This window comes from Glossina fuscipes, unplaced genomic scaffold, assembly GCF_014805625.2.
Source record: "Glossina fuscipes isolate IAEA_lab_2018 unplaced genomic scaffold, Yale_Gfus_2 1, whole genome shotgun sequence".
Taxonomy (NCBI): domain Eukaryota; kingdom Metazoa; phylum Arthropoda; class Insecta; order Diptera; family Glossinidae; genus Glossina; species Glossina fuscipes.
In genome coordinates this window covers 10,603,036-10,627,259 of record NW_023998415.1, presented here as the reverse complement: position 1 = coordinate 10,627,259, position 24,224 = coordinate 10,603,036, and the positions used below count along the sequence as shown (strand labels likewise).

The 24,224-nt window shown below is 33.8% G+C and overlaps 4 protein-coding genes across 6 annotated transcripts in view; 3 read left to right on the top strand and 1 right to left on the bottom strand.

Annotated features, from left to right (window-relative positions):
• Positions 1–680: 680 nt before the first annotated feature.
• On the top strand, positions 681–1,816 carry LOC119632674 (enkurin). Its single transcript, XM_038025702.1, has 2 exons — positions 681–1,536; positions 1,617–1,816. The coding sequence occupies exons 1-2, from the start codon at positions 784–786 to the stop codon at positions 1,788–1,790; spliced, it is 927 nt and encodes a 308-aa protein (XP_037881630.1). The 5' UTR covers positions 681–783; the 3' UTR covers positions 1,791–1,816.
• A 329-nt stretch (positions 1,817–2,145) lies between these two features.
• LOC119632225 (acyl-coenzyme A thioesterase 13-like) lies at positions 2,146–3,468 on the top strand. The gene is made up of 2 exons (XM_038025032.1): positions 2,146–2,833; positions 3,111–3,468. Exons 1-2 carry the CDS (start codon positions 2,747–2,749, stop codon positions 3,456–3,458), a joined length of 435 nt encoding a protein of 144 aa, XP_037880960.1. The 5' UTR covers positions 2,146–2,746; the 3' UTR covers positions 3,459–3,468.
• A 119-nt stretch (positions 3,469–3,587) lies between these two features.
• Positions 3,588–7,588, top strand: LOC119632226 (acyl-coenzyme A thioesterase 13). Its single transcript, XM_038025033.1, has 2 exons — positions 3,588–3,771; positions 7,174–7,588. Exons 1-2 carry the CDS (start codon positions 3,682–3,684, stop codon positions 7,513–7,515), a joined length of 432 nt encoding a protein of 143 aa, XP_037880961.1. The 5' UTR covers positions 3,588–3,681; the 3' UTR covers positions 7,516–7,588.
• Positions 7,589–7,832: 244 nt separating this feature from the next.
• Positions 7,833–24,224, bottom strand: part of LOC119632362 (peroxidasin) — a 104,116-nt gene continuing 87,724 nt past the window's right edge. For 2 of the 3 annotated variants that reach the window (XM_038025223.1, XM_038025222.1), the window contains exons 10-11: positions 10,802–10,834; positions 7,833–10,621 (exon numbers count right to left, since the gene is read on the bottom strand). In XM_038025223.1, coding sequence (XP_037881151.1) covers positions 7,927–10,621; positions 10,802–10,834 — 2,728 coding nt within the window. In that variant the 3' untranslated portion in view covers positions 7,833–7,926. The remainder of the gene's footprint in view (positions 10,622–10,801; positions 10,835–24,224) is intronic. The other variant, XM_038025224.1, reaches the window with a different exon arrangement.

Sequence of the window (24,224 nt, the reverse complement as noted above, 5' to 3'; positions counted from 1 at the left end):
ACTGCGAATCTGAAATTCATCTTCCGTTTAGCGGCTTCCTGAGCGGCCGGCGTCGGAAATCTGACAAAATCGTCTTGAAAACGCTTATGTTTGTCATGTTTTGCAATAAAGATGGGGTCGTATTTTGATGAGCTTAACAAAAGCTGTTAATCTTTGCATATCCACTCTTCATTCATCCTTTATGAGCTGCTTACTTAAAAGGAAATAAAAATTACAAATTGTATTAGTCATTGGTCTAAAAAATGCACATAAAAATCGCCTAGGCGAAAAGATATTGAATCCAGTAAAAGAGGTCACATTATTTTGCCATGCAATGCTTGAACATGAATTCAATGAATAAATAAGGAGGAATGTATGGATTTTAATTTATTGAAAGTTCAATAATGTTTTTAAACCGACTTTGTACTTAATAATATTTATGTTTAGGTCGATATTTGAAAAAAATGGCGTAATGACAGAAGATTTGGTAAAAACCTCACACTACTTTAACATAAAATTGATGACTTTTTTCATTAACTACCAGACACTATTGGCAATCAAGACATATTGCTTAGTTACATGTTTTGTTAGTACAACAGCAACGATTATTAGAACAAATATTGTTTTCTCTAATATTGAAAGTTATTTTTCTCTGATTTTTAGACAAAAATTTAAAACGGAAAGCAAAAAGAAAAAAATACATTTAATTTCTTTGATATTAAAACGAAGCGAAAAAAAGCTGTTTTGAACTATCTTTTTTTTTTAAATACTTTAAACACTATTATCAATAAGAAGCATAGCGATATGTCTCTGGTTTACATAACTTATCATGATGAAAATATATTTGATGTGGATAAACAGGATCTCCAAGCACATCATACTGCACTCAAATATATTTCAAAGCATCGTAAAATGGTGAAAAAGGAAAAAGCAGCAAAGCACATAATTGATTTGGGTGACAATAGGAAATTACTAACAAGTTCGGTAAAAAATTATCATCAGACTATGGGATACGCTGAGACACCGTTACGTGCCCCTTGCAATTTTATGCGTAAGAATCAAGGCGTGAAATGGTCACGTTTGAACGAGCATCGGTGTCCACCCAAGCGTTTCATACCGCCGGTGCCACGTTTGCATCATGCCAAAGTAGCTCACGATGAAAAATCAAAAGATGAACCCAAAAAGGAAAAAAAAGTCGAAAGTACGTCGTGCCCACAAGCACAAACGAAATCCTTCAAACATCGAGCTAATTTCGTGGCCCTTAACATTGATAAGATTAAGAATTCAAAAAGTAAGCGGCCACCTCCACGTTATGTTGATACGCCAACAGGAGACCGTCATAACCTACTAAATGCGGGGCTGATACCCCAGTACACGTGTTCGAAAAACTTTGGCAAGGTGCCCTGTTACATACATGCCCGTAAAAAAATGCTTGAAAAGTATAACGCCCAGTGCGCTGACGCCAAAAGCTTAGCGAAAGATGTCTGTCTTCGCGAAATGACTGACGTGCCAGGTTTGAAGAAATTGGGATCTGACGATAGACAAGACATATTAGCGGTAAGTAATTAAACTTTTGAGAATAAGTAGGAAAAAGCAAGATCTAAAAATTAATTTTCCTTTACTTACAAATCAAAAAGGGCCTGAAAAAGAATTTCGCCGAAATATTTAAATCTTATCAGGGCTTATCCTTGTATACGGATACCATAGCGAAAAAGTTGCGTAAAGGTAAATATGAACGTGAGCTACGACAATTGGAACAGGATATATTCTTAATGGAATCTAACCCGGAAATTTATATATCGGAGTATTAAACTATAACATATTGCGTCCGTATGAATTACAAATTACCGGTTTTTTTTTTTTACATATTAATACGAGTTAAATATCACAAGTGTTTCATATTGTATTTCTCTAATAATAGTTCAATAATAAAATATATTTTCGATTTTTTTTTTTTTTTTGTAAAATCAAAATTCCAATTGTTTTAAGAAAAATCTACCAAACACAAATGCTGAAGTGGTAATTAGCGGCACTGATTTTAAAAAGTGACTGTAGCAATTGAGAGAAACGTCGGAAAAGTCGAAAAGGCAAATTCTAAGCCTAGGCATTTTGTTTAAACCAATGTGCTACAGCTCTAGATGATATATATATATATATGTATATGTTTGATGCGTAGTATTGATTTTCAAGGTAACTAAGCATAAATGGGGTCCACAAATCAATCTCCGAAGTTTATAGTTTCTGTTTGCTTACGAGGATAATTACAGCCATTTTTCTTCTTTGGGATGGACAGCCGAATGCCTTCGTTCTCCCAACCGCCCAGCCCAACCAGGCAGTTAGCGATAATGGCTTTCTTTATATTTGAAAATTGCTTCCAATAATTGCGATCCCATTCACCTCCTATCATCCCAAATTAAGTAATTTAATTAATATAAAATTCTTGAAGTATATATATATTAGTTAAATGTAAATAACGTAATTGTAGTTTCTTTTAAATATAGACCATTCCTTATACTAAACGCAACTCTGTAATTTTCTAATTCCCTTTACTCTATAGTGCATTTTTCTGATTTAATCGCAAATAGTCTTATAAGAGAAAGCAACAGCGAAGTTATACCATTTCAATTTATAAGATTTATTTTTAATTTTTTTTAATTGGCTAATTAATGATTCACATCAAATCAAAGATCAACGGATGATAGTTTGCATCTCATCTATTTGAAACATTTTGTTTAAATAGACGTATTGTTAGAACAGCCAAATAGCGATGACTACCAAATTTGGTGTGGACTTTTTAAAAGCTGTGGCTGGTTATATGTCACAAAATGGAAGCCATGACTCGATTATCAAATGTGTAAGTCTGGTCGTGTAACAATTTGAAAATTTTCAAAATTTTTCTTCAATAAAATTTAGTAAATTAAATGCTTTTAAATAGTAAAACAGCTGTTTTTTTAGCTAAATTAATGCGAGCGTTAGTATGTAAATATGAAAGAGAAATACAATGATAAATCGCAGCTAATTTTTAAAGTATTATTGCCATGTTAAAAATCAAATTTAGTAATAATCGTTTTGTTCTTATGTTTTTCTGTCATAACTTAGGTGTTAGCAATAAATATTTTTTTAAATTCCAGTTTCGTATAACTGATGGTGGAAATGGTCGTTGTATTGGTGAATTTACTGTAACCAAAGAACATTTGAATTCATATGGTGGCTTGCATGGCGGTTTTATTGCTACCCTAGTTGATAACGTTACCACTTATGCCTTGATGTCAAAAGAAAGTCATCCTGGTGTTTCCATAGATTTACATGTTAATTATTTCCAGTCCGTTAAAGAAGGCGATGAAGTAATTCTCAACGCTAATACTTTAAGAGCAGGTAAATCTTTAGCATATATTGATTGTGTGTTAACCAGGAAATTTGATGGGGCTGTTATAGCTCAAGGTGGACAAAGTAAATTTGTAGGTTTCAATAAAGAATGAGGACGGCAAAAATTAAGATGTAGTATGTTGATGTAAAAATTTGTTAGTTTTTCAATCTGGCAATGCTTTAGGTAAGAATAGCTGTTTTTCTCCAAGTTTTTTTGTTGTAGTTTGTACCGGTGTATTTGTTAAATGTATTATTTGCTTCTTTCGTAACATACAAGTTGTACATATGTTATTTTTTAAAAGTGTAATTAAAAAAACTCATTAGTGAAGGTATGCGATGGCGACTCGTAAAAGTGGCTCTGAATTCATCAAATATATTACGGATATTATAAAAAATTCGAAAGGTTTTGAAAGACTTTTGGAAAAGGTGAGAAATTACTTAAATAAAAAAATTTCGCAGTTTTACTAAATTTGCTTTCTTAGTTTTATGCAGCCATCCCAGGGTGAGAGTATATTCGTTTTGTCAAAACTTTTGCAACATCCAAAAGGAAGCGCCCAATACCCGACAAACTATACCCATTCTTAATCATCATCAAATTCTGAACCGAGTTATGTGTATCCGTCTGTCCGTGTGACGTCCGTGGTAGCATTCTCCTGATTGAAAAAATGGAGCTATTGTCTTTAAAATTGACAGAAATGTTAGAATTTCTTGCAGGCAGGTTGAGGCTGAAATCGTCAAAGTATACGTTCGTACAATATCTAAGACAATTTCTTTGCAAATCTCTCTCTTTCAATCTCCGTTTCAAAAAATTAAAAAAAATTGTTTTTTGCTCTTTACCTATAAACCATAGCAGGCGAAGGTATAAAAATTTGCACTTACTTTCGATAATTGAAACTGCAGCACCTGTACGGAAATTGAAAAAATCGTTCACGCTCATCCAACGTTATAGAGTACAGATATTTAATTTTTTTTTTACTAAACGTTTATAACACCCGGGAAGAAATTTCGCAGACGCAGTAAAGCATACATATCACTTATTAGAATTAAATTATGAATCCATGTAACCATGTTTGTCCATTCGTCTGGTCGTCTTCCTGTTCGTGTATGTGTTTGCTTGTGGAGCCTAAAATAGAGATGTCGACGTCAAATTTCATAAAAACGTTGAAACTTGTTACACGCAGATTGTTACAGCGTAAAGTGAAAACGCCTGAAAACATCTGTTCTTAAAAGCAAAGGAATGGGTATTTTGCTCGCTACTCATAAACTGCAACAATGAGTATTTGCATATTCTACTTTAATAAAAAGATGGCAGGTGTAAAAGATTCGGCCATAGCCGAATTCAGTTTTTTCGCTTGGTCATAATGCGTTTGCAGAATCATAATGATAATCTATTCATCTTATAGAACAGTTTTTCGTGGCACACGGTTGTGTACATAAGCGGATAGCATTGCTTTACAATTTTTCAAATAAGGAGAAACCCTGTACATGATTAATCCCTATTCCTTTGTCAAAGTACATATATTTACATATGTAAAAAGAGATTGTTGAAATTGTAAATCTCGGAAATTATGTGTAAACTTTTATTACAAACGTCTATCACAATAAGCGCAGTGAGTAACAAACTTAATCATAGCAACGTTGATAAAATGGTAGGTTTCTCTTTTTTTTTGCCATAATGCGTCTTTGAATTTATTTTCATTTTTTGGATTAGTTCCGCTTGTCTGCCTTTCTCTTTATGAAAACAGGTTCCTTTTGTTATCCTTACCGGCACTTGAGAAACGTAAATTTATTTTCGGTGTTTGCTTTTTAATTAAATTAATTAATGGTACTATCATCGATTCTTTCGCATTACTTGGTGAGATAAGCTTTAACGTCCCTAATCGTTTCTTTAGGCAGTTTATTTTCGTCAAGCTTAGTCAATGTAAATATAATTATGACCTGTTTAACCCGTTCAGAGTTGTTTGCAGAAACGTAAGCGATGTCTATCACTTAATCTTAATATTGGATTCTTCACAGTCCATCAGAACGACTTTGCTTAATACGCGCGATTCGCCTATGTCGTATTTAAACTAACTTGCAATCTTAACATCCCGCTATGATTCGAAAATCAAAATAGTATCGAGGTTAAGGTTAATGTAGTAACATATCTCATATTATTGATTGAAATGTTTTCTTGACTTGCTTAGCAACATGTGAATAAAGTTTATTTTTTGGTTTGAACATTATAGATGCTGTACATTTGAGTGCAGCCACAATTGATGTTTATGACATTCATTGATGATTGTTTGAGTAACATCCCGAAATTCATAATGCGCTACTCCGTAGACTTAACACATTACAACTGCGATCAGTGTTATTTACTAAAGATCTTTGTAAAATTGCAAAGAACAGGAGGAATGCTTTGCTATCTTCGTACTTTCATTTATAAGATAATCAATCTCTCGCTTTCGGAAAATTACGATTCTAGATTTGCTCCTATTTCACGCTTCTACTATTTATTTAATATTTGAATATGCTTTTCCATCTAATTCACTCAAGGAAGACATGCTTCAATTAGCTCAAGGAAAACATGCTTCCCGTAAGTAATACGTATTTAAAGATGGATGTGGAAAATACATTGATTTGTATGAATATAGAAAAAGACGACTTGAATAAGAGAAATTACTGCGTAAATAAGAATCGCTTTCTAAATCGATTTAAGCTTGTCTGCCTGCCAGTCTCTCTTGTTTATCTGTGTTTAATCTACAGGCTACAATTTTCGAGATGTTTTGACGAACAGTTAGTGGACTAACGCTGAAAAAATAACTGTAGGATGATGTAGGGCATTGGTTCACTATATGTTTTTAAATAATGTTATTACATTTTCTTCTTTTCCATTACCGTGCCTGCTATTAAGTCATTATAACGAATGAATAGACATATAAGACAGAATGCACTATTTGATTTGAACTTACATGGTAGCTTTATAACATTGCGGATTGATTTAATTTCTGCTTATGCTCTGTCAAATTCTAGACGCATTTCTAAAGTGTTAACTAAGCGAAATGTTCGTTTTTTTTTTAAAATGACATACAGAATGCATATGGATTTTATATAAATAGCAGATCGAAAAACATTTTTTCACCGCTATTAGGCTTAAAGAATGTCGATAGCTTCTTCATTTCCGATACCGTGAATATATTTCCTTATATGGTATCCAAAAAAATGGGCTTTCGCGGTTCAATGCTTCAACGATTGCACGGGAGGGGGCTTAAAAAATTGTTCCACCCGATTCGAATTTTTCACATCAATTTGGTGTGCGGAAATAATTTTACTAAACGAACTAGAAGACATGCGAGAATTTTCCTCCTGCATCTGTAGTAGTATTGAGCAAAAAATCAAATTTGTTTGCGTTTTGAAAAGGGAGGTAATCTCGGTTTACGTTGTTCCATCGGAGTGTCTCTTTTGATCTTTGGCCACAAGGAGTTCCAGTGCGTCTGTCGAATTCGAATCCGACGATTTCAACGTTTGCGATTAGGAGAATGTTTACCACAGGTAGTACGAAGATGGGCAGACGGAGCGACGGACATACTTAAATTGTTTCTAAATTTAATGCATATATATATATGTATATATATATATATATATATATATGGTCTCTGAAGTATTCTTCTGGGCGTTACAAACGTTTTGACAAAATGAATATACCGACTCTTTCGGCGATGGATGTAATCAGCTCAATCATAATTTTCGCATGTTCATCAAGGGGCTCGTTTTATTGTATTTCATAAAAGAAAGTCTTTATGCATATATTTTGTGTATTTTTTCTATATGAACTAATGAAAATAGGTAAAGATAACCGGAGGCGGTGAGGGCAAATGCACCGCTGAATTTACTGTGGCTGCGGAACACTTAAATCGTGCCGGGGGATTGCATGGCGGCTTTACGGCTACTCTCGTCGATATGGTTACTACTTACGCTTTAATGTCAAAACCATGTCATCCAGGTGTTTCTGTTAATATAAACGTCAACTATTTGAAGCCGGCCCGTGAAGGTGATGATGTTATAATAGACGCGAGCCTTCTAAGAGCTGGAAAAAAGTTGGCTTTTCTTGAATGTGAATTGCGACATAAAAAGGATAATTCCTTAATAGCCAAAGGTGGCCATACGAAATTTGTTGACTTTCAATAAGTTAATCGATAATAGGTAATTTAAATAAATACATCAAATAAAAGTTTTTAAATTCTCTTTGAGTTAAATTTAATTCTTTGGAGTTATTTTATTTCTGGCAATATTATCATCATGTACACAATAATCATATAAGTTTGGCCTTTGGTTTATTGGACTATTATTTATTTATGTAAGAATGAATGTTTGTTGGTGTTAATATGTAATAAAAACTTTTCGTGTTGTTTATTTTGAGGCGAGGATTTTATGCAAGAAATATGAAGAGGAGTTTCTCGGTGTATGTAGGGGAAGTTTTTGTAACGTTGATTGACATTGTTGTAGGCTTTTTTTCTTCCTTTTTTTTTTTTTTTTTTTTTTTTTTAATATTAATCTCAATGGCAACTAGAGAGTATAACATCTATGCTATTTTTGGATTTATGTTTTGATCTCCTCGATTTTATTAATTAACGGTGGACAATGAGGACAGCAGGCCATCGGTGGTGTAAGAGGTTCAATGCCCGGCTCACAGTGTATTTCACCGCATTTTTCGCGTGTGCAAGTAATTTGATTGCGACGGCATTCGCATTTGGTGCAGTAATCTGGTGTCCAGACTTCGTTATTTAGACGAGTAGTACCATTCTCATCTACACAATGGTTACGTTTAGCTTTATTAATAACTAGACCGCTATTACTTCCACCTCCGGTACCGCCGTTAGAATTATTGGCTTCACATGTCTCCTCTAGCCTATGAATTTTCTTATGCAATTTTTTTAACTCCTTTTGGAAACTACTGATAACTTCCTCTAGGCCACTAACGCGTTCTTCGTTTACGTCAAACATGTCCAATATATTGTCGTGAGGATCTGCGATTTGCGGCAAATCAATCTCTTCCATCTCTGCTTGATCGGTTGCTAAAGATCTTTTGCTTCGCTTTGTTTTCTTATAGGTTTGGGGTATGTAAGTGTCGAATAGCGGCGGCAAACTGCTGCAAGTAGCACAATCTTGCCAAAAGTATAAATTAATTCCGTCAATGTCTTCGCATTTTTTATAGCCGCCCTGCAAGCTAGACAATATGAAAACATTTTCGCTAACCTCCTCCAACTGGTCGCCGTCATCACATAGTACTCTGGCCAAACTTGTTTGTTTAATTTGCTCCAACTGCTGGGGCAAAAAAACTGTAGGATTTTCATAATAGAAACGATCACCGTCACGCAAACGCCGAAATTGTTCAACCAGCAAACATTGGAACAACGGGCCTACTTTGCCGTCCTTAACTTGATCTTCTAATACGCCACCTACCCAGACATCAATGTTGTCCGGGTGACCGTACAATTCCTGAAGTTTGTCCCTAACTTCTTTGTTAGATATATCATTAGCTAAGTCTTCAAACCTTGTTGCCACAGTTAAATTGCAAAATCTGCGATAGTGATTGTAACCGGGTATACCATGATCACGACCTCTTTGTATATTAATAGCAGCCAAGTCCAAAGCTACCGCATGTGCTGTGTGAAATAGTTTTTCAGTTAGTTCAGTATTAAGATTTTGCTCGGGTGTCTTTAGCTTGGCTGCAGTAGCAAACATGCCACGCATCAACGGATCTACGCCACCCTCGTAAGCAATTCGCCAAGGTGCGAAGAACGCTTTATGGAGTTGCAAGTGCCCTTGCGGTATAGGCTGAAATGTTGAATTCAAACGGTGTAAAATTGGATTGATTAAGGTATGACCAAAACGTAATGCCACTGTTGCAAACTCATTCGAAATAGTCGGGTTCACATTGGCATCATAGCCTTTATATTTACCCAACATTAGCATACCACTTTCGCCAATAATCAATGGCAGCCAATGTTTGTATGTTATATGTTGCATTTGAGCTCCTACAATTTTACGGGTCTCATAGTAAATTGTATCGCCGTCCCAATGTGGATTTATATGACGAAACTCGATCGCAATGCGATTATGTTCGCGCATCCAAATCGTGTGCATGGCCAATAAGCCGACCTGTTCATTGACTCGTATGTCACCGGCTACAAAGCAATTCATCTGATTCTCATCTAAATTGCGGCGGCAATCCATGCCATCCTGTGGAGCAGCAAAGGGAAGCATTTCGCGTTGCTGGGGAAACTGTACACCCACTCTCAGTAAACCATCCTCGGTAGTCAAATTGCGCAGCTCATTAGCGAAAGCGTCACTAAAACCATATACTTGTGATGCGTCTATGTAGGAGGTAAGTTGATTAATTTGTTCTCTATGTTGTATGCTGTCAAAAAATACCGAAGTCATACCCGAACCACAAATCGAACTTGAACGCACAACATCTATGCAACGACGATTTTTTATGCGTGGATCATTGGGTGGCACCTCAATAGGGTAACAGGGTGATGCAAACTCACATGTTTTTTTACAGTCTATGCCATCCCAGCTTTCCGAACTAACCGAAGGTATGGCATGATCTAAATCATGATCCAGAAATTGTCCCCACTGCATTACCATATGCGTAATACTTTGATCGGGTGTTGTTTCTTTGGTAGAAATCAATGACGTGGATACCAAACGAGAACTTGGCTTTGGAAAACCACTATATAATTTGCCTTTCATCCAGCCCACTGGCATACTGAAGCCATTTTCATAGATAGGTTTCTCCAGGCGTCTAAAGGCTGTTAAAGAGGCTCCCCAAGCCGGATTTTTCAAATTATTGCAGGTCCCATCAATTGATCGATATTTTGAATGGAAACACATATCCGTACAATTGGGCATTTCTCGATGCTCCATACAACCGGACAACTCGGCTACCAAATGCAAATGTTCGCGTGACAGCAGATCACGAAATTCATATCGGTCACTTTCAATGCTTAAATTGTCGCCTTTAAGGACATGCTTTCGTATATTAACAAGAGTGCGTTCATAAATTTCGGCAGCTCTAGCTAACTGGCGAGCCTCACCGTTGGGGAAGCGAAATACTCGTAATAAATCACCATAATTCGGAGTCGCTTGCTGACCGTCTGGACGGGTGCGATTACGCTTACTAAACAACATATCAATAGTATTGTTAATCGCCATATCAATCTCTTTAGCTGCTTCGGCAAATGCTATCCGCACATAACGATCACCTGGTGCCAAATTCACATTACTCCTGCATTCCAAAATGAAACATGCAAAGAAAGCAAACAATAATTTAATAATGGACTAAGTTAGCGCTATGATGTTAACAAAACCTTTTTGGAATTTCGATGCATAGACTTAACACCTTGAGTTGAATCATAAATAATCTAACACTTACCCTAATTGCATACAAATGGAAGAGTATACTTACTGAGACGTACGAGTTCGGTTGGTTGGCTGCGCCCTTATTGTTAAACAATAGACAAAGTCATAGAAAGATAATACATATGTTGTTATATATGTCGAATAGTAAGCGTTAGCCAAGAACAATAACTGAATTAAAGCAACATTATCTACTATCTACTTATGTAAGCGTGTACTATCTAGGATTGAATGGGTGAATGGGCGAGTGAGTAAAATAATTTTTGATCCATATTCTCTAAGGCTTTAATGATTGAAAAGTTTCTTTGAGAACTTTTAACTTTTATCATTTCTTCGCTTCTCTTTCCCATTTCCCAGGTAGGCTTACTCAGGCACATCGATCAAATCAAAAATTACATCAAACTGTACTTAAATGCCAATTCATTCATTTTCTGCTCAATAAAACTACTAAATTGATGGGCGTTTTTTTTTTTTTTTTTTTTTTTTTTTTTACGGACATGTACATATACATATATATAAAATAATTGAAAGTCGTAAAGAGCTTAGTTTGATAGCAGACATTACGACAATGTTCTGCGCTTTTTTTTTTTTTTTTTTTTTTTTTTCTTTTTGTTATTTGCGTTGATTGCAATTCTGGTAATGCCGGAAGATACGTGAACGTCATTGTTACATTTATAGCACATAGAAGTGTGTATGTGTTTAAATTTGTTAAATAAACTGTTACTGTTTTAAGAAGAGTCTAAATAATTTTAGTAAAGTAAAATTAAATGGCGGCCAGTTTTAAACTCTTAGCTAAAAAAAAAAAAAACAATTTTTCAAAATAGAATATTGCCAGTTAGTCTTGAATTTTGGTTTGTCCATTCGTTAACGGATTCATTCACTAAATAAAGGAGACAAAGTTAAAGGAGAGTATTTAAAACTATATTCAGTTTATTTTGGCAAGCAACATTTGGATTGAGGTCGTCAACTGAATTTTTTTTTTTTTTTTTTTTTTTTTTTTGTTTGCTTATGTGGTAAGGCGGAGAAATGCCGTAGATAGATACAAAGCCAAAGAAGTGAGGTTTTGATCTTTCACATCTCCTCCTCGTTGAAGTATTGCGATTACAAAGGTGGAACGTAAGCATTCATCGGGCTACCTACCTGCTTCAAGATAACTTTTCGAAAAGTAAACTAACCATTTTTAAGCTGAAACTAATATTGTAAGCCAAAAATCAACAAAAATAGAGATTACAAGCTTCGCAGCTACAATAATCTAAAAAAAATTTTTAGTGGCCATTTTCCCATCGGGTTGTTTAAAAAAGTTAATTGTAAAATGGCGAAAACCATTTAACCAAATCAAAAGCTATATCCATCTTAGAATATCCAATATAGAAAGTACATATATAAATATCTCAAAGTTTTGATTTTTCTGCACGCCACTGGTCCGATTTTGTCAATTTTCGAATTTAATCGAACGTGATTGAAAATGAACAGATTTAAGATAAATTGCAGAATTCATAATCGTAATTACAACAGATAGTTAGGCGAGTAGAAAAGATGTCATTCAGTTGACTTGGTTATATATTCTGCTTAAGAGCTTATAGGGAATTTTCACAGACGTATCTCGTTTCTTTTGATACTTTTGAAGTTACGACGTTTCGTTTGCACGCACATACATAGCCAATGTAATGCTTAACAGGACTTCCGGGAGGCCAGACATGCGAGTGGATTTCATTGCATGCAAAGCCCAAGCTAACCTTAATCGTCAAATGCTTTCCTCCTCTTTAAAATTAAAGAAATAACTACGCAGACACGCATGTTTTCTTACACACACACACACACATATATATATATATATATATATATATGCGTATGTGTGTAGGAATATATATCCGCGATTCTCTTCATAGTGTTTGGGTGCTACTAAGGAATGCAAGAGCCAAAAAGATGGAAGATTACGGCTGTAAAAGAAAGCGGCGGTGATGACAAAGAATCTGTCACTTATGAGGAATTTCCTTGAACTCTTTTAAGGCAATCTGCTCAGTACTAGATGAATCAATTTATAATCTTCATGCGTGAAAGATTGTTGGGCATTGACTTGCGGATTCAAATCGAAAGAATGCTATGCATGACTTAGCTTAATCGCACGAGTTCTAAACAATATCGAAATCTATAATAATATAATTTTTTACATTCTTAGCGATGTTATGATTTAACGACAGTCACAATAGTTATTTGTAAACTGGCACTGTATACTAATCGACTGTATACGACTGTACCGTATTGCAATGTACTTTGCCATGCAGCCTATGCTGATGGCGCCACTGCATGTCGAAAGAGTTCATTACGTCGCCAGTTGTGTTTGTAGGCGAATTGAACGAATTTCATATTACGATATGTGGGCTGAATAAAATCTCGTAATGCACATCTGCGAAAAACTATCGAATTATAGTCAGCCGTTGCTCTTTTCCAGACGTCGTATAGTTACGAATGTTATCAACTCCGCCGTAAGCTCTGTATATCGTTGTTTAAGAAGCTTGCTTCTAAAATTTGGCAGCCACATGCAATCAGTTAAGTAAACCTCTTAAAGGTAAACTTTATTTGAATTGTGAATATTTGTCTGCATGCCTAAGAATATATATATATATATGTGCATATATATGTGCTCGCATGTTTCTTCTGCCCTTTTATTTATTTACTTATTTTTTTTTCTTTTCTTCTCTTCTACTTTTCTTTCTTTTTTTTCCATTTTATTACTACATAATTCTGAAAATCCCGGCTGTGTGTTTAAAAGAACCACAATCGCTTTTTGTTTGTTTGCCTCAGCAGAGGAGGTGAAATCGTTAGAAGGAATAGCAACAGCAGTATACTTATCTTGTTTTCACTTCTCGTTCTTCAAATCTTGGAACATACTACTGAAATTATGTTAGCGGAAAAGAGTGTAAGACAAGTGGAAGAAAACTTTACAAAGATGTCTTTTACAGGATAGTTACGTATGCAAGCAAGCATGTGCATGCACATGCACATACAGATATAAACGCGTACCCATCTGTTTAAGTCAAAATTATAAAATATAACGACAATAGCATAAAAAAACACATACACATTAACATGAAAACTTCTATAACTTGATAGCTAAGAGAATAGATCTTTCTTTTATTTCTGTTTCTGTTTCGCTTTCTATATTTTCTTTTATTTTATTTTTGTTTGTTTTATAGCAACCAGTAAAAATAAGAAGTTTGTTGATTTAAGTTATTATTGTCTGTGCCTGTTAGGTAGAAGAGTGTCGAGTGAAGGAAGCTACGTCAGGTAGCTAACGGGGGAAAAAAAGTTAAAAGATTTTATTTTTAATACGGATAATTACAAAGAATATATTAATTATACTATTTCGTTTATGCATGAGTAATCCATACCGCAAGTTGAACGGCCTATTGTACTCGTGTAGGAAAGCTTATTAGCAGGCGGGGGGAAAAACGATAGAGAAAAGTGTTGATAGAAGTTTGATTTAAATGTGAGTATATCAAGTCTGGCGGAGAATTGGATACTGCAGTTGAAAAATTAATGATCACATGTAAATGGATGTGCGCGCTGATCCGAGTGTACTTCTGGTTAAACCTCGTCATAAAATATTTCAATAATATTTACAATAAATTTTTAATATACTTAAGCAGAGATTGCTAGTTAATACACTTTCGTTCATTCGTAAGCGTCTCTAGCATATACCATCTGCTGCACGCACAAGACTTAAAGGGTCTTGTCTATACATGTGAACTGCACTCTGCACTATTTTTGTATAAAATTGTCATCCATGAACAACAGACTCTCCCTTAAAAAACAACGTGAAGTTTACCAGTAAACGATATCACTCGATGGTATCGTTGTGAAAAGATTGCAACGAACTTCTTCTCACCGACGTTCATAGATAAATTCGTGCGAAAACTTCTGATAGAAATCTTTCATAAAAAAGTCACATTTGCCAAGACTAGGACCGAAAGTATGTATCGGAAAGTGATATTAAAAATTTTAGTTCCAGGATAGTTTTCCATCTGGACGATCAGCTATTGCAGATATTGGTCGAGGCAATGTTTTAATCAACATCGTCGGGTACTGGATATGACATCAAATAATTCATGTCATTTACTACTTCTTTAAGGCATGTTTCGAAGCTTAGCATGACAAATAAACATAATTTTTTTTGTTCTTTCAAAGACGCGCGCTATTGGGAAGTGCTACACCACTTGGTTGTCGCGCATCTTTTTAGGATGCATGGAAAAAATTGTATGAGAGAACAAAGTTCGATGAAGTGCAATTTTTGCGAGAAACTCTTCGAGAGAGTTAATTAAACCCGTCTGTAATAGAATTGAAAAAGGAGAGAAAAAACTTTATCTCAATCAAAATTTTTTTTTGAAAGATATTTTCGCTATGAAATCTCGCATTTTTTTTTTTTTTTTGCGTTAGTCGCAAAGTCTTTGCGACTTGGTCTGTTTTTTGCATAGAAATAAAAATTTGAAAAGTATTACCCATACAGCGACATAACCGCATAATCGCACACTGTTATACACATATAGGCATTTACAAGCTATTAAAGCTATTAAATTTGTAAGCGAGGGAAGTTTTAAATCCGGCCAAGGACAGCGAATTTGCATATGTGCACTCATGACTGTGTACGAGTGAAGAAAATTGAAATTTTTGCGTCATTTTGTTACAATAATAAGAAACAAGTTAACAAAGAACTACGAGACAAAAAGCAGTAAAAAAAGCAAAAGAAATAAAAACTTAATTTATGAAAAAGGAAAATGAAAGAAGCACATCAAAGAGTCGATTCATTGACGAATAGAACATAATTCCCGTTAGCGAACATACTGCGTAAAAGATAGAAAATAAAAGCAGTCTCTTCTGCGGTATGAAAAATTTCAAATATTCCTTACTGATGGGAAAAATAATGCTTAAATTCAGTACTAATGATAAACCTCCTCTCTGGACATTGTCATAGTCCTTGCTATCCTTCTACTCTTAATTCGATGGTCGTGCGGCACTATTTGGTGAACTTAAGCTGCGGTTTTGTCATTGCTTGCATTTTTTTAAGCTAACTAAAATTTTATTACAGTTACGTTGTGTTACGTTGCAGAGTCTCCACTACAACGTCCATCTTGTTTTCAATTTGTATAAGTGTATTGCCTTTCAAAGACAAATCCTTAATGACAGCTGGAGAGTAAATTTTTTTCAATTTCAAGAAAAAAAAAAAAAACACTCTCTTCGATTCCCTTATGCAATTTTCGACCAACATATGCGTTTTCAAAATAGATAAAATGTTGATGAATACTTATCCACGCATTCACAAACATGTTTTCCGGTAACTTTTCAATCAATCTACATATGGCGACAGACTCTATATAACGCAGTTATAACTCAAACCGTACATGTTTGGCTTTCATCCCTGGCAGTTATTTGCTACCTGCTGCCAGTTCACCATCGTGCGTGTCGTGCCGTGCCCTGTGTTTTGTGCCTTGTTTCAAACGTCTTACTTATCCTAAGTAATCAATCTAAATGATTACTTTGGGCTAAGCGTCTAAAAATACTTGCAAACAATTAGTCAGAATTTTCGTAGAACAACTAAAAAAGCGCTATTAGGCTTTTAAATGGGGCGAAGAATGGAGTGAATCCAAACCATTTTCATATTCTAAATCGCTTATGATATATATATATATATATATATATACATTAAGTTTGCGCGGATATTTGCAAAGGCTTGAAGGATATGAGATAGACTTGCTTGTTATTGTACTAAGCTTGTCTGTCCATTTTGTGTTCTTGTATTCAACTTACGGTCCGTAATCTTTGATAAAATTTGGTATACTGATGTGTTTCGGCTCAAGGACAACCGCTATTGCCTATGGTTTGGATTGGACCGTATTTTCGCCTATTTTCCATATAACGTTTTTACTTGCCTTTTATCGTAAGGAATTTTTTTGTAAAACATATATTTCTTTGTACATTGTTTGTGATACGCAAATTCCTGTGTAGGCATCAATTCACTCGGGCGATATGCATCTTTAAAGATTTTTTTTTTTTTTGTTGCAATTTTTTTCATGACATGGTTTTGTTTTTCGTTTTACTAGCTTTTTTTTTTGCTTTGTTGACTAACTCAATTCAATTTTTACGTAATCCTTTATGTGATTGAAACGAAATTCAAACTTGTAAGCGATACTCATGTTAAATACAATATATGCAATATATTGAAAGTGAAAAATGCAGATAAGCGAACATTCTAGGGTCAATAAAAGATTTTTCGAAAAATTTTAGTACTCTGATAACTGATTATTTTCAGAAGTTTTGCTATAAGTCAGTCGCCGTCTAAGTGTCAATTATTTAAATGAGAAAATCAATAATAATGAAATGAAAAGTAATTTTCATAAGATTTACTAGCTATGTCGGTATTAAGAGATTTTTGTGGACATTTAACCACCAACGAATCTTTTTATAAGCAAACGTACAACACGTACCATATTAACCGCAAAGGACTTATAAATTATGAAAACAAAGGAAAAGTAAACGACAATGACAACGACAACGACAACGACAACGACAACGACAACGATAATGATTTCATAATCAACATCAACAATAAGTTTTCTCACATAATCAGTGTGTGTTGCGGCATTTGTTTCTTCTGTGCTGCTCGTTTCTCACAGTAGTGACTCGAGCAGACTTGATGCATAAACCTAAAGGACTTATCCATTACTCTTGCCAAGATATAATGAGCAAAGTTTTATGCTATACGTTTAGTAAATTCTTTTTCTCACTTTTCATTTCTCTTCCGGTGTGATTGTCGCTCGTTCTATCTCTCTTTGCGTTTCTTTATAAAGTTCCTTTCCCCTAAACATAAACCTTTATGTTTATGAATATTTATGTGCGCCTATGCACTCCGACTACACTATATGCATAATGTATATATATATATATATATATATATATGTATTGTTTATAAAAGCGTTGATGTTGTGGTTTTTTTTATTTTTTTGCGCTTTCTTTTTGTTGTTTGTATAAGGCATGTTTAGAAGAGATTTAAGCGCATTTTTGTCTACGATAACATTATGAACTTTTATTTAAAGATTTTTATATCCCCAACTTAAGAGTATACATTACTTTTTTGTATCTTTTTGTCTTTTTTTTTTTTCTTACAAAGTGCTTACTTTATTAAGTCTATGTGGCCCTCTAAGAAAGTTTTAAAAGTTAACTAAGACTTGGGGAAAGTTCATACACTTGAAGGAACGAATCATTTTCATTGTATTCGTTCAAATGTACCATCAATATATTATTTTATTTTGCGTTGTGGTTAGTCGGTTGCTTAGGCTTAATATTGGATTAATATAGGGTTAACAGAATTAGGAAAATATTAGTTGACTGTTTTTTTTTTATTTCATCTTATTTATGCTGCTTTCATGCATTATTCGTTGAATAAAACGCTAGTTAACAGTGGAACTATAACTAGTTGATCACTTTAAACTTTCGTTAAGTTAAGATTGTACCCACAGATTTCCGGGACTTTGAACTGTAAAACAGTTCGAGCCGACCGAAGAGTCTTCTAGAGATATCAAAATTTCCGCACTAAGATCAGAGGAGCCAGAGGCAGATCATTTTCACAGACGCTTGATTTTTTTTTTTTTTTTTTTTTTTTAATATATTGTCAGGAAAGTTTATTTCGTTTTGACTTACAAGATGACTTATAGGGTGTATATTATTTTTTATGCCAGGGCTTTTATATTGATATATATATACAAAGTAAAGAAAAGTTGAAAGAATTCGTACTGCCTAAGAATAGTTATAAAATCTTGAATGGTCAACATTTTTATGAAATTATTGATGATTTCTATTTCTTTGAAATCGAGAAAGAAATTAAATCCTTCTGTTATATACGTATTTAAATATGAAATAAACTTTTAAAAAATAATAGCAAAGAGCTACGTTTTGCCTATTATCGAATAAATGAAAATCTACCCTAAGATCGAATGGCATCAAGGGGCTACAATAAATGTCGGTTATAAACTATTTTTGAGTTAGCTACATATCCGCCAATTCGGGAATTAATATGCATCGAGAAAAATATATCTTTTTATAACTTACACCGCTTACGGTACGGGGGATTATATTAAGTTTCTGCGGATGTCTCTAACACCAAGAACGATGAAGAAGGTAGATCCATTTTTTATGGTAGCTAACGATTTTAAAAAGATTTAATTTTGTTTACTCATTTGCCTTGTTAAAGACTCCCCATGTATTTTTGTGTTTAACCAGCGATATTTTAAATATATTGACAAAGTTTTGGCATACGGACGAACGCTGTTGAACGTGTGTTGGTGCGCGTAATCTTTACGATCGCTTATTCTGTGACGACTTCTTCTGAAAAAGTAGTGCAGTATCCAAAAAAATTTGCAAATTTTAAAATTTCTTGACAACAGTTGTTAGAAAACAGCACTTTGGAATACTAAACGGATGCGAGGAGCTTGCGTTAACCTCGCACATTTTTTTAACACCCTCTTATAATGATCTTTGTACAAAAAATGAGCCAAACAAGGTAAAATTTATAGAGTTGTTTTTTATCGGAATTCATCCAGAATAGCGATTTAACATATACATACGTAGTGGCATGTTTGAACCGCGTAATTCCATTTTTGGAACTTCCTCCTCTATAGGGGTAAGCCTTTATAGGAAAACAAGGCTAACTTTCGCGTGTCTCATGACGAAAACAGGTGAAGCGTGATAAGTTCTTGACAGGAAAAATTAATTTTACAAAATTTGCATCAAGTTTGGTTCAAGTCGTACAAGGCTTCCTATGCATAATCGAGTAATCGATTAACAATAATAAAGTTTTATGTAAATGAGAATAATTTGGATAATCGAAAAAAAGTGTAATATCAGCGATAATATGAAATATCAGGAATATACAAATATTAACAATAATAAGAATAATTTGAAAATATTAGAATAATAAGAATGAAGAATAGCAAAGTAATAAGTATATAACCACCTGAGTAATTGGTGGCAAAGAATCTCGACAAATTTCAATGCAACGATCATAATATGTAAGGAATAATAGCATAAACAATAACGAATGTGTTGATGTGTCGATGAAAAAGCGATGTAATACTACTATTTGAAGACATGAAATCGGACTAATATATAGATCAGAAAATCTATATAGATTAGTAGATAACGTTGATTGAAATGACATTAGGGAAAGAACATAAACGGTAGTCATAAAGTAGAAATATGCAGACACATAGAAATGTCCTCAGCTGACCAGACATTTCTATACATTTCTTTGTACCCTTTAGGAACATAGTGTGTGTAAAAGTAAAATAGATAATGGTTTTTTTCTTAATATCATTTCCTTTCGATCACATTTTAATGATCGATAGTTAGCAGTTAATAGTGTACAATAGCTCTAGACCGTCGTGGTCAATTCAAAGTGTTTGAAGTGACATTTTTCCTATGGGGGTGCAATAAAATCAAGACTAAAGAAAAATAAATGTTGATAGCAAAACGGAACAGAGTTAACTTTGCCACGTTACAGCATATATATAAACCTCTATTAATACAATATATTTGTAATAAATCATTTTTATTATTTAATGATCTCGGAATTTATATAAAATCCCCTATATCCCTATCGAGGTCATGTTGTGTTAATCGCATTACGAATGGAGGGAGAATCGCTTCATAATTAATCAGGAATGGAATATTTTCTCGATAAGTATACTGATCAAGTCTGCATAAAGTAAGTCAATTCATAATTTCATAATGAAATTACATCATTTCGTTCGTCGGAATTCGTTTCGGTTCCCGTCGAAACATATGCTTATCTATTAATACGTTGTTTTTTTCTTTCTTCTCTCACACTCACAATATGCTCTCGCATAATCTTTCCAATGCGATTCTTTCTATATATTTTCAAGAACCAACCCTGCATCTTTCTTTAATTACTGTACTGGCATTGATGAAGGTAATCCATTGGACCATAACGAAAATGTATATGAAATTTCGTTTAAGCTTCATTTAATTTATTCAGCATGTGGAAATCTTTCAAGTGTTGTAGCTCACCCACAAACTGATTTTCACATGCGTTGTATATTCAGTAAAGGTTGAAGTTTCTGCCGGTGTATTACAAAGAAAAAAAAGAAAAAAATTGCTTGATCTCCTTGACATAACGAAATTCAATTACATTTTCAATATGAAATAAGTGAAGGCGTTATAGTCGGGCAAGGTCAATCATTAAATGCTCTGCACCAGTTCACCTAGTACAACACTTCAATTTTTTTCGTTATAAATTTAAAAATCATATCTTAATTTTTTTACTTACCACCTTTCTCTATGTATTAATTTTCATATTAATACTATCCCGTTTCTTTTCCTATTCTTTTACATATATGCATAAATTCCATTTTGTGTCGTGTGTGTTTTGGCGCTATTCTATATTCCCGAAGCGTTCCCTATGAATTTACATTTCAGTATACAGGCGGACAGTCCTGGCATTGATGATATAAAAGCCGCAGTTTGTGCAATGTATATTTATTGAGTCGCCGGACCTGATTATGCGATTCGCAATTACGATTACTTCAATTACTACAACTTACTACTAACGGCGGATGATAGTAAGTTAACTCATTGGGCACTAAGCTGATCAATTATGAAAATGCAATAGAGTTGATTGGATTAATCGAAAGCTCCTTTGTCAATCATAAAGTACTTAGCAGGTTGTGGCGTAAAGGTCAACTGGGTTAACTGAAGACCTGATTATCAACGGAAAAAATAAAATGCTTATTACCCTCTTAAGTAAATGGTCTGTATCGAAATCTGGTGAAGACGGCTTCACCCGCGCTGAAAGATGGAAACACAACGCAGTGCAGTAGGCATCACATTGTTCTTCGTTTCTTCACCTATCACACTTCCAGGTGTTACTTTTTCAATTATTCAAGCAAAATATATGTCGGCCTAATAGTTGTGAACTATTCAAAGTGATCTGAAAGGGGTCATTATCTTATCATAATAATATTATATTATTATGTATTATATTATATTCAGATAATCAGATATTCGAGTATATTGAGTCCATTTAGACAGTGATATTAATTTCTAATAATTCGCGTAATAAAAGTTGAACGTGAAGTTAAAGGCACTTTTCACATCACAGCAATGAACATATGATATGATATGACAAACAATCAATCGTTTGACACTAAGGTGCATAAATCAATCTTTGTAGAAAATTAAAAAAAAAGTGATCGATCAGTTCGAGTTAAGTTTGCAAAAAGGATTTTTCTTTTTTTTTTATAAAATAAAAAATAAAAGTTCATCTAATTTTGTGATATTAATAATCTTTTCCTTTAATTTTGATGAATACTTTATTCATATAAGCAAATGCTTGATAGATTTTACGAGTGAATGAAGAGTACAAACGATTCGGTCCAAGAGATGCGCACATTGCGCTTTGTCTTCTATTATGCATTTATATAGGTACGTGTGTTTGCCATATTGCTTTGAGTTGAGTTTGTCAGTTAGTCTTTTAAGTTTGTTTTTTTTTTTTTTTTTTTTGTTATTTATTTATTTATATATATATTTTTTCTATGTTAATAACTCTCGAATGATTTAACGCAGTAAATGGCGGTTGTACTTTACCCACATTTTAACAATTTGTCACGGTACGCGGTTAATTAAATTTCAGTTTTTCCTGTTCTGCAAACCTATAATCGACGTGCCTTACGTCGTTCTTCGTATATCTTTTTGCCCGGCTTACGGTTTATGCTGAAACCGTTTACTGCAATGATTATGCACAGAACTTAGATTTCATTTTATGAACACATGCACACACTCATGTATATATACATCTATATATGTATGTATATATATATATATATATATACATAAATATACATAGGTATTTAAGTGTATACGGGTTTTGCCGCATAATCGTGTGCTTTCCTATTTTCTCTTCCTGTGTCACATTGAGAGAAAAATTCCAACTTTAAGTCGGAATGTGTAAAAACAAAACTGAAAATTGACGTTGGTTTGCAATTTTCTGTTGGGCATAATAAACACGAAAAAAGAAGGGAATATCTGCAATTTTTGCCTTAGCTCAGTGGTTTCTATGTAGTAGTAGTAGTTGTCATCGTGCTGGTGGTTTGTTACGAGCACAATTTCTTTTACTATTTATTATTGCTGTTGCTGTTGCTGTTGCTGTTGTTGCCAGTAGTTTTATGCTTTATATAGAATATTTGGTTGTATGCGTGTATGCGTTTATGTGTATCATCTGTGATTGTTGTCGATGTTGGCAATCTTTAAACAGTGTGAGTTGGTTTTTATGTTACCCTGCAAAACTTTATGCTCTATGTGCAAAATTTGTTTAATTTGCATGAGCTACGCAAACTTAAATAGTTTTATGCAACTATTTATACAATTAATTATCAATGTGGGCCATAATCTGATGTTATACCCGTACGTACATACATATTCAGTCTTGGGTTCCCGTTTCAATTGTTGCCTACAGTGTTTCAGAAACAAAATCTGTTAAGTTTTTTTTTTTATTCCTTGTTTTCTTTTGCCTACAAACTTGTAACATAGATTTAATAAACAAAAAAAAAAAAACAAAAAAAAAAAAAAAAGGCCTGGTTTCTGATTTTAATTACATGAAAAATTCACTTGTTTTAATTCTTGCTCTTCATAATTTTTTTGATGTTGCATTGTTTTATGTCATTTTAAATTTTCCAATTATTCTTGCGATGAACATAAAGAATTTGGTTTTTAATTCAATTAATAGCTTATTTAAAATTTATTTAAAATTATGAGATCATTACTGAAAGTGATTATTAATAAAAAATTTTTAAGATTTTCCGCACGCAACATCAAACACTTATTCACAAGTTTACTAATTAATATTATTATAATAAGCGGAAGGACTCTTTCTTTCTGCATTTTACAACTTTTGTGGTTCCTTTGACACATTAGACATAAACGTGAATAAATTTGTTCAATGCTTGATATAATTTGTAATTATGGAGAAGGATATTATTCACAAATATAAATGTTTTCCGCTCAAACGGCGATGGTTTCTTAGGAAAATTACTTTTAGTTATAAAAGGAGTCTTTGTTTCTAATTTTTTCCATGGCACAGTGTAAGTAAAGTGTTGACAATGAGCTATCACTCCAACGAACTTCAACGTTGGTACATGGACTAATGGATCCATCTGCTTGATTTGACCTGATCAACCAACTAATCGATGATGCACCTGATTAGGGACACTTAACAGCAGTCAAGCAGTCAAGCAGTCGAGCTAGTCAGGGCAAGCAACTAGATCGCTACTCAGCTAATCAATAGGATAAATGGTTGCTAATTAGTTTAGAGAAAAGCTATTTGGCTTTTCCGAATTTCATTTGAGCTTTGTCAAACAGCGGTCCACTATTAATGCTAGTGAGGCTAGTGGCCACTGCAACATAAA

Bases quoted from the DNA above. Each gene is read 5' to 3' on its own strand.
- LOC119632225 (XM_038025032.1), top strand. From the start codon at position 2,747: ATGACTACCAAATTTGGTGTGGACTTTTTAAAAGCTGTGGCTGGTTAT. The intron at 2,834-3,110 runs GTAAGTCTGGTC...TTTAAATTCCAG, and splicing joins ATGACTCGATTATCAAATGT to TTTCGTATAACTGATGGTGG.
- LOC119632226 (XM_038025033.1), top strand. From the start codon at position 3,682: ATGGCGACTCGTAAAAGTGGCTCTGAATTCATCAAATATATTACGGAT. The intron at 3,772-7,173 runs GTGAGAAATTAC...TAATGAAAATAG, and splicing joins TTGAAAGACTTTTGGAAAAG to GTAAAGATAACCGGAGGCGG.
- LOC119632674 (XM_038025702.1), top strand. From the start codon at position 784: ATGTCTCTGGTTTACATAACTTATCATGATGAAAATATATTTGATGTG. The intron at 1,537-1,616 runs GTAAGTAATTAA...CAAATCAAAAAG, and splicing joins ATAGACAAGACATATTAGCG to GGCCTGAAAAAGAATTTCGC.